At 44.1% G+C, this 14,881-nt stretch overlaps 1 protein-coding gene across 2 annotated transcripts in view; it reads right to left on the bottom strand.

Moving 5' to 3' along the window:
- The window catches only part of LOC143275546 (ADP-ribosyl cyclase/cyclic ADP-ribose hydrolase-like), a 14,533-nt gene extending 13,682 nt beyond the window's left edge, over positions 1–851 (bottom strand). Inside the window, exon 1 of one of the 2 annotated variants that reach the window (XM_076579737.1) lies at positions 723–851. Coding sequence is in view for 1 of the 2 variants with exons in the window: in XM_076579736.1 (XP_076435851.1) it covers positions 590–592 (3 nt within the window). In the remaining variant the exon portion in view is untranslated. Of the gene's footprint in view, positions 1–589 lie in introns of both variants that reach the window. The other variant, XM_076579736.1, reaches the window with a different exon arrangement.
- Between the last annotated feature and the right edge of the window lie 14,030 nt (positions 852–14,881).

Genomic DNA, 14,881 nt, shown 5'->3' with positions numbered 1-14,881 from the left:
GCAGCCTGTTGCGCAAATGACTCCATGTTTGTAAAGCGGCTAAGAGCTTGGTTTCCGACTGAGAATAAGCGCTGAATAAATTTGTATTTGTATTTGTATTTGTATTTCTTTTTATCACAACAGATTTCTCTGTGTGAAATTCGGGCTGCTCTCCCCAGGGAGAGCGCGTCGCCATACCACAGCGCCACCCATTTTTTTGTATTTTTTCCTGCGTGCAGTTTTATTTGTTTTTCCTATCGAAGTGGATTTTTCTACAGAATTTTGCCAGGAACAACCCTTTTGTTGCCGTGGGTTCTTTTACGTGCGCTAAGTGCATGCTGCACACGGGACCTCGGTTTATCGTCTCATCCGAATGACTAGCGTCCAGACCACCACTCAAGGTCTAGTGGAGGGGGAGAAAATTTCGGGGGCTGTGCCCTGATTCGAACCAGCGCGCTCAGATTCTCTCGCTTCCTAGGCGGACGCGTTACCTCTAGGCCATCACTCCACATATGATATTCATATCATCATAATCACCATCACAATCATCATCATATATTAGCACATCTGTGGACCCAGTTGATCGAAAATACCTCCACCATTAACTTACCATGTATCGTGGCCGGGATTTGAACACAAGCCCCCCCAGATTGAAAAGTGAACAGTAACTGCGCGCGAAGCCGTATCCGTACCGTCAGTGGTCAATTCAGCAGTTCTGGTCAGTGAGAAACTTGACAACTCACCTTAAAAAAATTAATTTGACTTCAATGACAGAGAAGACCGCATTTCAATCTCTCCAAGCACTTGAGGCCAAAGAGTTGCTGAGTGAGAGAGCTAGCTGTCTGCGTGCATGGCCACATGTTCAGATAATCATGCTATAGGCGTTTTGAGAGAAAATCATGTTGGTTTTTTTTGGTTTTGGTTTTTGTGTTTTTTTGTGTTTTGATTTTGTTGTTGTTGTTGTTGTTGTTGGTGGTGGTGGTGGTGGTGGTGGTGTGTGTGTGTGTGTGTGTGTGTGTGTGTGTGTGTGTGTGTGTGTGTGTGTGTGTGTGTGTGTGTGTGTGTGTGTGTGTGAGAGAGAGAGAGAGAGAGAGGGAGAGAGAGAGAGATCTCTTCAGTTTAAGGTCTAATCACTAAAAGTGACAGACAGACAGACTCTGTGTGTGTGTGTGTGTGTGTGTGTGTGTGTGTGTGTGTGTGTGTGTGTGTGTGTGTGTGAGAGAGAGAGAGAGAGAGAGAGAGAGAGATCTTCAGTTTAACGTCTATTCACTATAAGTGACAGACAGACAGACAGACAGACAGACAGTGTGTGTGTGTGTGTGTGTGTGTGTGTGTGTGTGTGTGTGTGTGTGTGTGTGTGTGTACGTGTGTGTACGTGTGTGTGTGTATGTGTGTGTGGGAGAGGGAGACAGAAAGACAGACAGACAGAGATATTGTGGCAGAGAGAGATAGAGAGAGACAGAGACAGACAGACAGACGGACAGACAGACGGAGACAGACCAAGACAGACAGAGATATTGTGACAGAGAGACAGAGACAGAGAAACGGAGACAGACAGACAGACAGACAGACAGACGGAGACAGACCAAGACAGACAGAGATATTGTGACAGAGAGAAAGAGACAGACAGACAGATTAGAGAAACAGAGAGAGAGAGAGAGACAGACAGACGGAGACAGACCCAGACAGACAGAGATATTGTGACAGAGAGAAAGAGACAGACAGACAGATTAGAGAAACAGAGAGAGAGAGAGACAGACAGACGGAGACAGACCCAGACAGACAGACAGACAGACAGACAGAGATATTGTGGCAGAGAGAGAGAGAGACAGAGAGAGAGACAGACATACAGACAGTCAGACAGACAGACAGACAGACGGAAACAGACCCAGACAGATAGACAGAGATATTGAGACATAGACACACATAGACAGACAGAATAGAGAAACAGAGAGAAACAGACAGAGATATTGAGACAGACAGACAAAGACAGACAGAATAGAGAAACAGAGAGAGACAGACAGACAGGGAGACAGACAGACAGACAGGGAGACAGGGAGACAGACAGACAGACGGAAACAGACCCAGACAGATAGACAGAGATATTGAGACATAGACACACATAGACAAAGACAGACAGAATAGAGAAACAGAGACAGACAGACAGACAGACAGGGAGACAGAGAGACAGGGAGACAGAGAGAGACAGACAGAGAGACAGAAAGAGACAAAGACAGACAGAATAGAGAAACAGAGAGAGACAGACAGACAACAGACAGACAGGGAGACAGGGAGACAGACAGAGAGACAGAAAGAGACCAAGACAGACAGAATAGAGAAACAGAGAGAGAGAGACAGACAGACAGACAGACAGAGAGACAGACAGACAGACAGAGAGACAGAGAGACAGGGAGACAGAGAGACAGACAGAGAGACAGAAAGAGACAAAGACAGACAGAATAGAGAAACAGAGAGAGACAGACAGACAGACAGACAGACAGACAGACAGAGAGACAGACAGACAGACAGACAGACAGACAGACAGACAGGGAGACAGGGAGACAGACAGAGAGACAGAAAGAGACAAAGACAGACAGAATAGAGAAACAGAGAGAGAGAGACAGACAGACAGACAGGGAGACAGGGAGACAGACAGAGAGACAGAAAGAGACAGAGACAGACATCTATACAGACAGAAAACGAAGCTTCCTTGGAACACAGAGGAAAAACCCAAGTGACAATGTTTCTTAAAAAAGCCTACAAGCTGATTTGCCTTTTTATACAAATGCAGTTGTCCTTATCTTTTGGGGCGGAGGGGAGGGGGGGGGGAGATAGATATAAAGAAATGCGTAATATGGTACAAACTTGTCACGAAGCTCCAGACTCAACTGATACCTGTTTTTGATCGATGCAAGGGTTATTTTCGAAAAGTTAAACCACGCTGGTCTAGTGATTAACTCACTCAGTACGGCCAGTCCTCTCTTCTCCTCTACACAGACCCCTCGGATGTCCAGTGGGTGTCTCAATGACCCAACCTTTAGCTTCCGTCGTCAGAATTGTGGTATTCTTTGTCAACATTCACGTCTTCAGTATAAGAGCCTTCCGCTTGCAATATTTTGATGATGGTAATTGGGGTGAAACGCTGTTAACGTCGTCTCTTTCGCCGTTCGTATGGAGAGAGTTAATGCAACGCACAAAATTGTTCCACCCGACGGGCGCAATAGCTGAGTGGTTAAAGCGTTGGATTTTCAATCTGAGGGTCCCGGGTTCGAATCTCGGTAACGACGCCTGGTGGGTAAAGGGTGGAGATTTTGCCTATCTCCCAGGTCAACATATGTGCAGACCTGTTAGTGCCTGAACCCCCTTCGTGTGTGTATACACAAGCAGAAGATCAAATACGCACGTTAAAGATCCTGTAACCCATGTCAGCGTTCGGTGGGTTACGGAAACAAGAACATTCCCAGTATGCATATCCACGAAAACGGAGTATGGCTGCCTACATAGCGGGGGCAGGGTAAAAATGGTCATACACGTAAAAGCCCACACGTGTGAACGTGGGAATGTGGAGTGATGGCCTAGAGGTAATGCGTCCGCCTAGGAAGCGAGAGAATCTGAGCGCGCTGGTTCGAATCACGGCTCAGCTACCGATATTTTCTCCCCCTCCACTAGACCTTGAGTGGTGGTCTGGACGCTTAGTCATTCGGATGAGACGATAAACCGAGGTCCCGTGTGCAGCATGCACTTAGCGCACGTAAAAGAACCCACGGCAACAAAAAGGGTTGTTCCCGGCAAAATTCTGCCGAAAAATCCACTTCGATAGGAAAAACAAATAAAACTGCACACAGGAAAAAAACACACAAAAGAATGGGTGGCGCTGTCAGTGTAGCGATGCACTCTCCCTGGGGAGAGCAGCCCGAATTTCACACAGAGAAATCTGTGGTGATAAAAAGAAATACAAATACAAATACATAGCAGGGGAGGGGTAAAAACGGTCATACACGTAAAAGCCAACCCATGTACATACGAATGAACGTGGGAGTTGCAGCCCACGAACGAAGAAGAAGAAGAAGTTCCACTTCCGTCATCGTTTCCTCTCTCCCTCCCTCCCTGTCCTGAATAAAGAGGGCAGGTTATCTTTGAGGACAAATCTGGGTCAGCCACAGAGCTAAACACTTTCCCTTCAATCTCCTCTCTCTCTTTCCTTTTATTGCAACATTTACCTCTACAATTACCCCCCCCCCACCCCCCTCCTCACCCCACCCACCTGTGGGGGTGTTGGCCTGGAGGTAACGCGTCTGCCTAGGAAGCGAGAGAATCTGAACGCGCTGGTTCGAATCACGGCTCAGCCGCCGATATTTTCTCCCCCTCCACTAAGACCTTGAGTGGTGGTCTGGACGCTTAGTCATTCGGATGAGACGATAAACCGAGGTCCCGTGTGCAGCATAGTGATGCACTTAGCGCACGTAAAAGAACCCACGGCAACAAAAGGGTTGTCCCTGGCAAAATTCTGTGGAAAAAATCCACTTCGATAGGAAAACAAAAAACAAAACAAAACAAAAAAACCAACAACGGCAGGCGGGAAAAAAAATACAAAAAAAGGGTGGCGCTCTCAGTGTAACGAAGCGCTCTCCCTGGGGAGAGCGGCCCGAATTTCACACAGAGAAATCTGTTGTGATAAAAAAAAAGAAAAAAAAGAGCAATACGTAATAATGATAATAATAATAATAATATAATAATAATACCTTCCTTTCACCCTCTCTGCCAGTGTCATCCCCTCTCACTTTCATTCTTCCGTTGTCAATGCTACATCAGACGGGCGCAATAGCCGAATGGTTAAAGCGTTGGACTGTCAATCTGAAGGTCCCGGGTTCGAATCACGGTGACGGCGCCTGGTGGGTGAAGGGTGGAGATTTTTCCGATCTCCCAGTTCAACATATGTGCAGACCTGCTAGTGCCTGAACCCCCCTTCGTGTGTATACTGCAAGCAGAAGATCAAATACGCTACGTTAAAGATCCTGTAATCCATGTCAGCGTTCGGTGGGTTATGGAAACAAGAACATACCCAACATGCACACCCCCGAAAACGGAGTATGGCTGCCTACATGGCGGGGTAAAAACGGTCATACACGCAAAAGCCCACTCGTGTGCATACGAGTGAACGTGGGAGTTGCAGCCCACGAACGCAGAAGAAGAAGAAGAATACAGCATTGTCATCATCACCATCGAAATGACTTCTTCTTCGTTCGTGGGCTAGCAACTCCCACGTTCACTCGTATGTACACGACTGGGCTATTACGAACATGATCGTTTTTACCCCCGCCATGTAGGCAGCCATACTCCGTTTCCGGGGAGTCCTCAAAATAACAAAAGTAGGCCAGTTTATGTTTATCTCTCTATTCATTAAAAAAAAAAAGTATTTATTCAATAATTTGACGTGTGCAGATGTGGTGTAGCGTATATGGATTTGTCCGAACGCAGTGACGCCTCCTTGAGTAACTGAACTGAACTGATTGTTTTGTTTTGTTTTTTTCCAAGCAGATGTGGTGTAGCGCGCATGGACCAGCGCACACGCTATGATGCCTAGTTGAAACTTGACTTGTCAGAACTGGGGATGTAACTGTGGTTTCTAAAGGAGTCACCCCATCCCGTTACACAGGAGTGTTTTGTGTTCGTGTGTGTGTGTAATTGTGTGTATGGTTGTGTGTTTGTGTGTGTGTTCGGTTGTGTGTGTGTAGGGTTGTGTGTGTGTGTGTGTGTGTGTGTGTGTGTGTGTATGCGTGTTCGTGTGTGTGGTTGTGTGTGTGTGTGGTTGTGTGTATTTGTATGGTTGTGTGTTCGTGTGTGTTTTTTTATGTGCTGACGAACTGAAGGTAATGAATCTGTCTTTGACTGTTCTTTTGCTATGCAGAATGTTTGCTTCTTATTGTTAAAAAAATTTTTTTTTTAAATCCTGTACACCACTAGAATGAATGGCCGAAATCAAATGTCCAAAGTCTGTTTATTTGAGGCAAGATCACATATTCTGTCTCTTACTCCCACAACGAAAATGTCTGAAATAGATTCAAGCAAATGTTCTCTCCATCTCCATCACACACACACACACACGCATGCATGCACACACACACCAGCACACATACACACACCGTTGCGCGCGCGCGCACACAGACACAATACACTGATTGAACGATGCATGAGCTGAACTTTATTTTCATTTCAAAGCAATAACCTTAATCATATTCGCAATAACAATAGTGATAATAAAAATAGACAAATCATAACAAAGAGTCGTTCTGAAAAAAAAAAAAAAAAAATCATCATCAAGATCATCTATCAAACAATCAAAATTAAAAAAAAAAAGAATAATAATCTATGATGGAAATAATGACCAATAAGAACCGGGTGAGAAAAAAAAAAGGTATGAATTAATAGACAATAACATTCTAACAAACAAAAAGCTATCATTCATTGAATGATTATTACTGTATCAAACATGTTTGGTTTTTTTAATAATAAAAAAAAAACACGATAAAAATATACAATAACAACTACACACTCTCAAACATTATATTTATCCCTTGTCACCCCACTCCCACAAAAAAAAAAAAAAAAAAAAAGAAACCTAAAATTAAGAAAGTGAAGACAGACAGACAGCCATTCATACAATGTTCACACATTTTTTTTTTTCCTTCTGAATTCAATTCGACTGAAATAATAAATAAAATAAATTTCTGGGATTCAGTATTATTACTCAAATGAAATCAAACACTGTACCCCTCCCCCTCCCCCCCCCCCCCCCGACTTAACAAAACAAACAATACAAACTATCCACAACCAACCAAAGGTGTGTACATGTACATAACACACACGCGCTTGTACGCTCTCAATGGGCACGCATGTACACATGCATAATATGCAAAGAGAAACATACATACATACATATACATCCATAATACAAAAACACACACACACACATACAGAATACAAACATACACACATACAAACATACATACACACACATACACGTGTACGCTTGAGTGGTCAAAAGTACCATAGCCTGTTACGGCAAACGGGACAGTGATATTCACATCCTTTTTTTTCTTCTTCTTCTTCTTCTTCTTTCCGTTACACGACCAACATCGACTTGCCGATGACTCTGTCGTGGTTCATGCATGCTGGGTATTTTCGTGTCTCCATAACCCACCGAACACACTGACATGGGGTACAGGATCTTTAACGTGCTTTTTTGATCTTCTGCGCACACTGAAGGGGGTTCAGGCACTGAGCAGGTCTGCACATAATGTTGACCTGGGAGATCGTAAAAAATCTCCACCCTTTACCCAACCAGGCGCCGTCACCGTGATTCGAACACCCCGGGACCCTCGGATTGAAAGTCCAACGCTTTAACCACTCGGCTACTGCGCCCGTCAATCCACTGTGTACCAAGGCTCGAACATTTAGAGGAAAGCATGGAGGCCAAATCATCCCCCACCACCCCAAGTTTCAACTTTCCCCTAAACGAGGCCAGGTACCCAGTCCACACCCGGCTGGAGTGAGGGAAGGTACGCACGTCTTCCCCAAAGGATACAGCACCATGCTGAAACGGGGTGGGTTGGGGGGGGGGCCTCGAACCCTGAATCACAACGTCCAACGCCAAAGCAGTTGGGTCATAGTGCCCCCTATGCGTGATTTTTTTTAAATTTTAAACAAACCAAAAAACCCACCCCAAATAGTAAGAAATACGATTAAAAAAAACACACACACACACAAAAAAACAGAAATAATGACAAGGGAAATGGATGGTGGTTCTTGGAGAGAGAGAGAGAGAGAGAGAGAGAGAGAGAGAGAGAGAGAGAGAGAGAGAGAAACAAAACAAACAAAAAAACAAAAACTATCGAAAAAACACCTCTTGAAAATTCAAAACCATCACAATCTTTCTATTCCCAGCACGCACGCCTTACAAATAAAATTCGCAGGCAAACACCTTCAACTATTTTGATTATCAATCCTTCTCTCTCTCTCTCTCCATGTTTCCAACAAATCACTCATGGTACACACACAAAAAATTCACCGGGATAACCATTCCTGAACTGTTGAATGTGTAAAAAAGGGGAGGGGAGGGGAGGGGGGGTTGAGGGGGGCTGGTGGGAGGAGGGAGGGTGTCGATAGAAAAAAAAAAGACTGTGTGTGTGTGTGTGTGAGTGTGAGTGTGTGTGTGTGTGTGTGTGCAGTCTCTTGCATTCCTCTATGACTGCACAAACTCTTAAAACAACGCTAAAAAATGTATGCTTTACGTTCATTAACAATACCCCCCCCCCAAATCCCGAGTAAGAATTTAACGCAGTAGAGTTCGTAAACTTTCGAACGCTAAACGAACAATCTTATCAGTGTCAAGATCCTCGCTAAGTTCGCTTACCGCCGTGCACGTTCCAAACTCCACGTTACCTCCACTGACTTAAGACCATTCTTAACGCTAAACAAACTTAGCACAGCAAAAGATCGCTAATGCAACTTTAGCCTTGGAGGGTAAAAGACGTGTAATAATAAATGCGGCCACTTGTTGCAACATCAAAAAAAACGCATCACTGTTGGTTCTCTGCAACAACCAGAAGTGTTTAAATGAGGCATATAGAGCGTATGCGAATGTACAATAGCAGCACAGCATAGCAATGTGCAGTTGCAGCAAAGCATAGCAGTGTGCAATAGCAGCAAAGCCATAGCAATGTGCAGTTGCAGCAAAGCATAGCAATGTACAATAGTAGCAAAGCCATAGCAATGTGCAGCTGCAGCAAAGTATAGCAATGTGCAACTGAGCAGCAAAGCAAAAAAAAAAAAAACGTGAGCGACAACCGCATTTCTACAAGCTGTGTTTCTTTGCATCCCGCCTGATAATCCTGGTGGAGGGCAAGTTCAGTTGCTGAACCTGTCATCTGTCCAAACCCACACATATCTTTGCTTCATACAATATATAAAATATACGTCAATAGTATCTTTAGTAGTTTTGACATGAATACACGCGTGTGTGTGTATTTGTATTTCTTTTTATCACAACAAATTTCTCTGTGTGAAATTCGGGCTGCTCTCCCCAGGGAGAGCGCGTCGCTACACTACAGCGCTTGTATGTGATTGTGTGTGTGTGTGTGTGTGTGTGTGTGTGTGTGTGTGTGTGTATGTGTGTGCGCGCGCGCGCGTGCTGCATGTGTGTATAGGCGTACAAACACATGTACGTGTGTGTTCGCACGCCCATAAACGTGTGCGAGTGAATACATACGTTAATAAGTGGGTGCACATATTTTTTTTCGACAAGTTAACATACAAGTCTTACAAACAAAAGCACAAACCATTTATACATGCAATATAAACATATTCACACAAAGTTCTCAATGTACAACACACACACACATGCGCGCGCGCGCCCACACACACACACACACAGGAGGACGGTTCAGGGGCAGGTAACCAAAATTTCAAATAATTTCTAATCACTTCCTTCCAAATCCCATTCCCGAAAGTGGCAGCTGAAAAAAAAAAAAAAAAAAAAAAAAAAAAAAGTACAAAGACACCCACACACACGCCAAAAAAACAACAAAACAACCCCCCCCCAAAAAACACTGCTGTTCATTCACAATCCAAGTCATTCTTGGCCAGTCTTCTTTCCAACAATATCCGTTTCAAATATTTCAAACCTTTACCGTAACTCGTGGGTTTGAAAACTTACCCAAACTCTCATTCCAATACTTCGCAACTCAGTCTGACTACTGCTACTTAACTGAAATGTCTTTTCACCCAAAATAAAGAAAATAAAGAAACAAAATTCCTTCCCCTCTTCTGTCAAATTCTCTCTTTCCCCCCAAACAAACGCAAACTTTAAAAACATTAAAGTTATGTCATAATGTCTTATACTATTTCTGACATAAATATATGAATGAACGTAACACAAATAGGTAAAAAAAGATTAAAAAAAAAAAGAGAATGTATATCATAGTAAAAGATCACACAAAACTGAAAGCAAGATGTACTGCCTGGTCAATTTCATAGCTGTAATAATGATGACGATGATTATGATAACAAAATGCGATTTTAATAAATGTGAGGACCCACTCTATGAGCTGGCTCAACATATACATAGTATAATATTTCATTTCTAATGTCATAAAAAAAAGCACACACAAAAATAAACAAAAACACACACGCACACACAAACTGCTTTCCACATTCCAGTCAGTACCCCCTTGTAAAAAGAAAACGAAACATGCTCGTTCATCCAAAACTGAGTCACACATCGCATTTTATCCAGAGAGAACATGGAAAAATCACACTGCCACTTACAAACGATACAGAAAATTAAACACCACCCTCCCCCAACAAACAAAAACAAAACAAAAAAACAACCTTGCAAAGCCTGTTGGAATTTTCAGTAATAACTCAACACACTTTTCCAGACATTTTTTTTCTTTCTCTCCAACTAAATAACCCCCCAAAACAGCACTTTCATAGCGCAGCACACATTGTGGCCATTATCAAATATCTTGACGAAATTTAAAAAAAAAAACACCTATAGGCGGTGTGAAGTCAAATGTACCTTAATCAAGATGAAGATAAAACACAACGTTTCGTGTTTTTTAACAAATGTACCTTAATCAAGATGAAGATAAAACACACCATTTCGTGTTTTTGAACAAAGGTACCTTAATCAAGCAAGACAGGGTCTCCAACCTCCAGGTCCTAGATAGGAGCGGCCTGCCCAGCATCGAAAGCCTGCTGATCCAGTGCCAGCTACGCTGGACAGGACACGTTGTCTGCATGACAGACAGTAGGATCCCGAAGATGCTCTTGTATGGCCAGCTGAAGGAAGGCCACCGCGAACTTGGAAGACCCTGCAAGCGCTTCAAGGACACCTTGAAGACAAACCTCAAAGCCTGTGACATAGAAGTCACTTCATGGGAAACTGGTGCCCTTGACCGCTGTCGCTGGAGGATGCTGTGCTCTAGTGGCATAATGACGTTTCAAAACAGAACGCTGGCCATTAAGGAGAAGCGTGAGTGAAGGAAGCAGGGTTCAACTTTTGGAGACATTTCCCTTGCAACACCTGTGGGAAGTGCTGCGCATCCAGAATCGGCCTCTTCTACCATATGAGGACACACACCGACAGATAAGCCTGCCTGCCTACTCATCCGTCGGTCCGACGGGAGACTCCATATACCTTTATCAAGATGAAGATAAAACACAAACGTTTCGAGTTTTTGACAGACTCTCTCTCAAGCAGTCATCTTGACGAAATGACACGACAATTGGGGTAACAGTCAAGAGTCCTACCGACATTGTCACCATGACCGATGTCCTCAAATCAAGTCATGCTGCCGGCAGCTCAGCAGACCGCAAATAAAGGTCATCTCAGGGCTGAATGCATATCTTCTCGAGTCAAATCAAAGACCGCCCAGAACCACGAGGAAGACTCGATCAAAACGACGCTAGAGTTACCAATTCGCCCATGTCTCGACCAGTCCCAATCCAATTCGATGACACAACGTTTGGGTTTACAATCATGGCTGAATACTAAAAATATTTTCTTGAGTACAGTGAAAGAGAGCCCAAAACCATGTGAAAAGCCCAATCAAAACAACGCTACAATGACGAATTCGCCCAAGTCTCGACCAGTAACAATCCTATTCAATGACGCAACTTCTGGGTTTACAATCCCGGCTGAATGAGTATCTTCTTGAATCAAGTCAAAGACAGCCCATTACCATGTGAAAAGCTCAATCAAAACGACGCTAAAATGACCAATTCGCCCACGTTTCTACCGGACCCAATCGAGATATCATCAACGTTCATAAATCAAGTCATTATCAAAGTCATCACTTATTCAGGAAGGCTGTTACTAATAGCAGTTTCATAAAGTCAAGTAATAACAATCGTTATCAGAGTTAACATTTAAGAGGGCTGTTTATGACATGTTCGCAAGTCTCACTATAACCAAAGTCATCACTTATTTAAGAGGGCTGTAAACGACACTTTCATAAGTCAAAGTCATTATTGATATCACAGACTGACATAAGCTTACAGCTGGGCCAACAACAAAGTGAGAGCTGTGTGATCAGTGGTTTCTCGATTGCAATGAGAAGTCATTTACAGCTTAGTCTTTTGTGAAGGTCTATGACTCTCAAACCAGGAGGCAAGATTGCACAGGCTCTCAGTGCTGCAGCCTTGGGGGCTAGTTGGCCTTTGGGGACCACCCCAACGCCGAATGTCCTAAAACCCTCTTGGCCGAGAGAGTGGGGATGTAACGTGGGCAAGACACTCTCCACTATAATCAAATTCTCGCCCAGATAGTTGGGACAGCAGTTGCCTCCTCTGCTGTTCTGATGGTCATAGTCGGATACGACAGACTATCATACATTACTGATTTATGCGGGAAGTGAAGTAGGGATTTTTATAGTCACTAATATTAATAATTTTCTCATCACCCCTCAGCCTGGCATCATTTATTTGTGGCTGGCTGAAACTCCATGTTAATTAACTAGCTCAAGGTGACAAAAGTCATTCAACGCTAAGAACAGTTGCTGTGTGTGTGTGTGTGTGTGTGTGTGTGTGTGTGTGTGTGTGTGTGTGTGTGTGTGTGCGCGCGCGCGCGCATGTGTATTTGGAATACCAGTGTGAATACCACGAAAACAGGTGCACAGAGGATGCTTTTTTCTGTCTATCCAGGCCAATGTAAGCGCAGACTTGCTGGAGTTGAAATTCTTTTTTTACGTGAACACACACACACGCGCGCGCGCACGCAAATAATCAAAATTAAATATGCATATGAAATATCCCATACTCCATACTTCTTCGGGTCATTGGGAGCAAAATGAACCACTGAACCCTAATCATTGTAAGTAAGAAAAGTAAAGAAGAAGAAGAAAAAAATGCAAAGCTTAAAATTCTGAAGCGATATTTGAAGACACACCGAAGCTTTCAAGCAATTGCAGTATTCATCCAATCACAAATCACTCTCGTCTTTTTTCCCCCTTCTTCCCAAAATTGAAAAAACAACAAAAAACAAAAAAACCCCGAACAAAACAAACATGAGCCGTCATCCAGAGAAGAAAACAACACACACACACACACACACACAAACAAACAAAAAAACCACACACACAAAAAAACCCACCATGACATTACTTGGAATTCGTGACACATTTCAATAACAGCAAAAAACCCAAACGCAAACACTGCAGCAATACCAACCCAACACCTTCAGAAAACACAACACAACACACACACACAAACACTGCAGCAATACCAACCAACACCTTCAGAAAACACAACACAACACACACACACACACACAAACACTGCAGCAATACCAACCCAACACCTTCAGAAAACACAACACAACACACACACACACAAACACTGCAGCAATACCAACCAACACCTTCAGAAAACACTAAACACACATACACACACACACACGCCGTCACCACCTACAGACATTCCACGTCAACAATAAAACATCGAAAGGAAGCGTCTTGAGGTAGATCCAGTACAGAAGGCAAGAACAAAACGCAGGAAAGGAAAGAGACAGCGAGCAGAAAGAGAAGACAGAAGTTGAGGGGTTAAAGCTGCCACAGCGGCAGAGGAGAGACAGAACTGGGAAGTTAAAGGGTTAAAGGTCCCATTCAGCTTTTCCACAGCCGTCAAAGACAATGAATTTAACAACCACACTGTGTCCAAGGTGGGCACAGAAGGAAGGGGGGTGGGTGGGGGTCCGACCCACTCGGTCCTTCCGCCGTTTTGAACCTTCCCCCCGACGGGCGCTATAGCCTAGTGGTTGAAACGTTGGACTTTCAATCTGAGGGTCCCGGGTTCGAACCACCGGTGACGGCGCCTGGAGGGTAAAGGGTGGAGATTTTTACCATCTCCCAGGTCAACATATGTGCAGACCTGCTAGTGCCTGAACCCCCTTCGTGTGTGTACGCAAGCAGAAGATCAAATACGCACGTTAAAGATCCTGTAATCCATGTCAGCGTTCGGTGGGTTATGGAAACAAGAACATACCCAGCATGCACATCCCCGAAAACGGAGTATGGCTGCCTACATGGCGGGGTAAAAACGGTCATACACGTAAAAGCCCACTCGTGTACATACGAGTGAACGTGGGAGTTGCAGCCCACGAATGAAGAAGAAGAAGAAGAACGTTCCCCCCATGACCAAAGTCAGGTACCAGTTCAACACCCGGTGGTGGGGTGGGGTGAGGAAAACCCGGAAGTGAAGCGCCTTTCCCCCAAGGACACAACACCATGCAGAAACAGGCATCGAACTCCCGGTGACCGGTGAACAATGGATCAGGTGCTGGGGGGGAGGGGAGGGAGAGGGGGGTGGGGGTGGGGGGGAGCGGGGGGTTGCATGAGACGATATTTGCGCCGTTAAGTTTGCTTACAGAGATAAGTTTGCTTAGAGTTAAGACTGTCCCAAAGTGTATATGGGGATGGGTTGCATGAGCGAACTGAGCAGCTCTAAGTTTGCTTATCGTTATTAAGGTTCCCAACTCCAAGGTAAATTCCATATTCTTTGGAACATTCTTAACTCTAAGCAAACTTAGCGCTGGGAAGATCACATCATGCAACCCAGCCATGCAGTTTACCGTAACTTAGCGCCGCAATGTCCGCTCACGCAACTTTGAGCGTATAGTAAGGAACGTTCTTAACTATAAGCAAACTTGAGCGTATAGAAAGGAACATTCTTAACTATAAGCAAACTTTGAGCGTATATTAAAGAACGTTCTTAACTATAAGCAAACTCTGAGCATATAGTAAGGAACGTTCTTAACTATAAGCAAACTCAGCGCCGTTAAGTCCCCTCAGGCAACTCACCCCGCAGAAGTCCAACGTCTAACAGATTCCGCCAAGGCGCCTAC

Source organism: Babylonia areolata, chromosome 30 (genome assembly GCF_041734735.1).
Source record: "Babylonia areolata isolate BAREFJ2019XMU chromosome 30, ASM4173473v1, whole genome shotgun sequence".
Taxonomy (NCBI): domain Eukaryota; kingdom Metazoa; phylum Mollusca; class Gastropoda; order Neogastropoda; family Buccinidae; genus Babylonia; species Babylonia areolata.
Note: the sequence above shows the minus strand (reverse complement) of the source record. Positions and strands in the feature narration are given on the sequence as shown.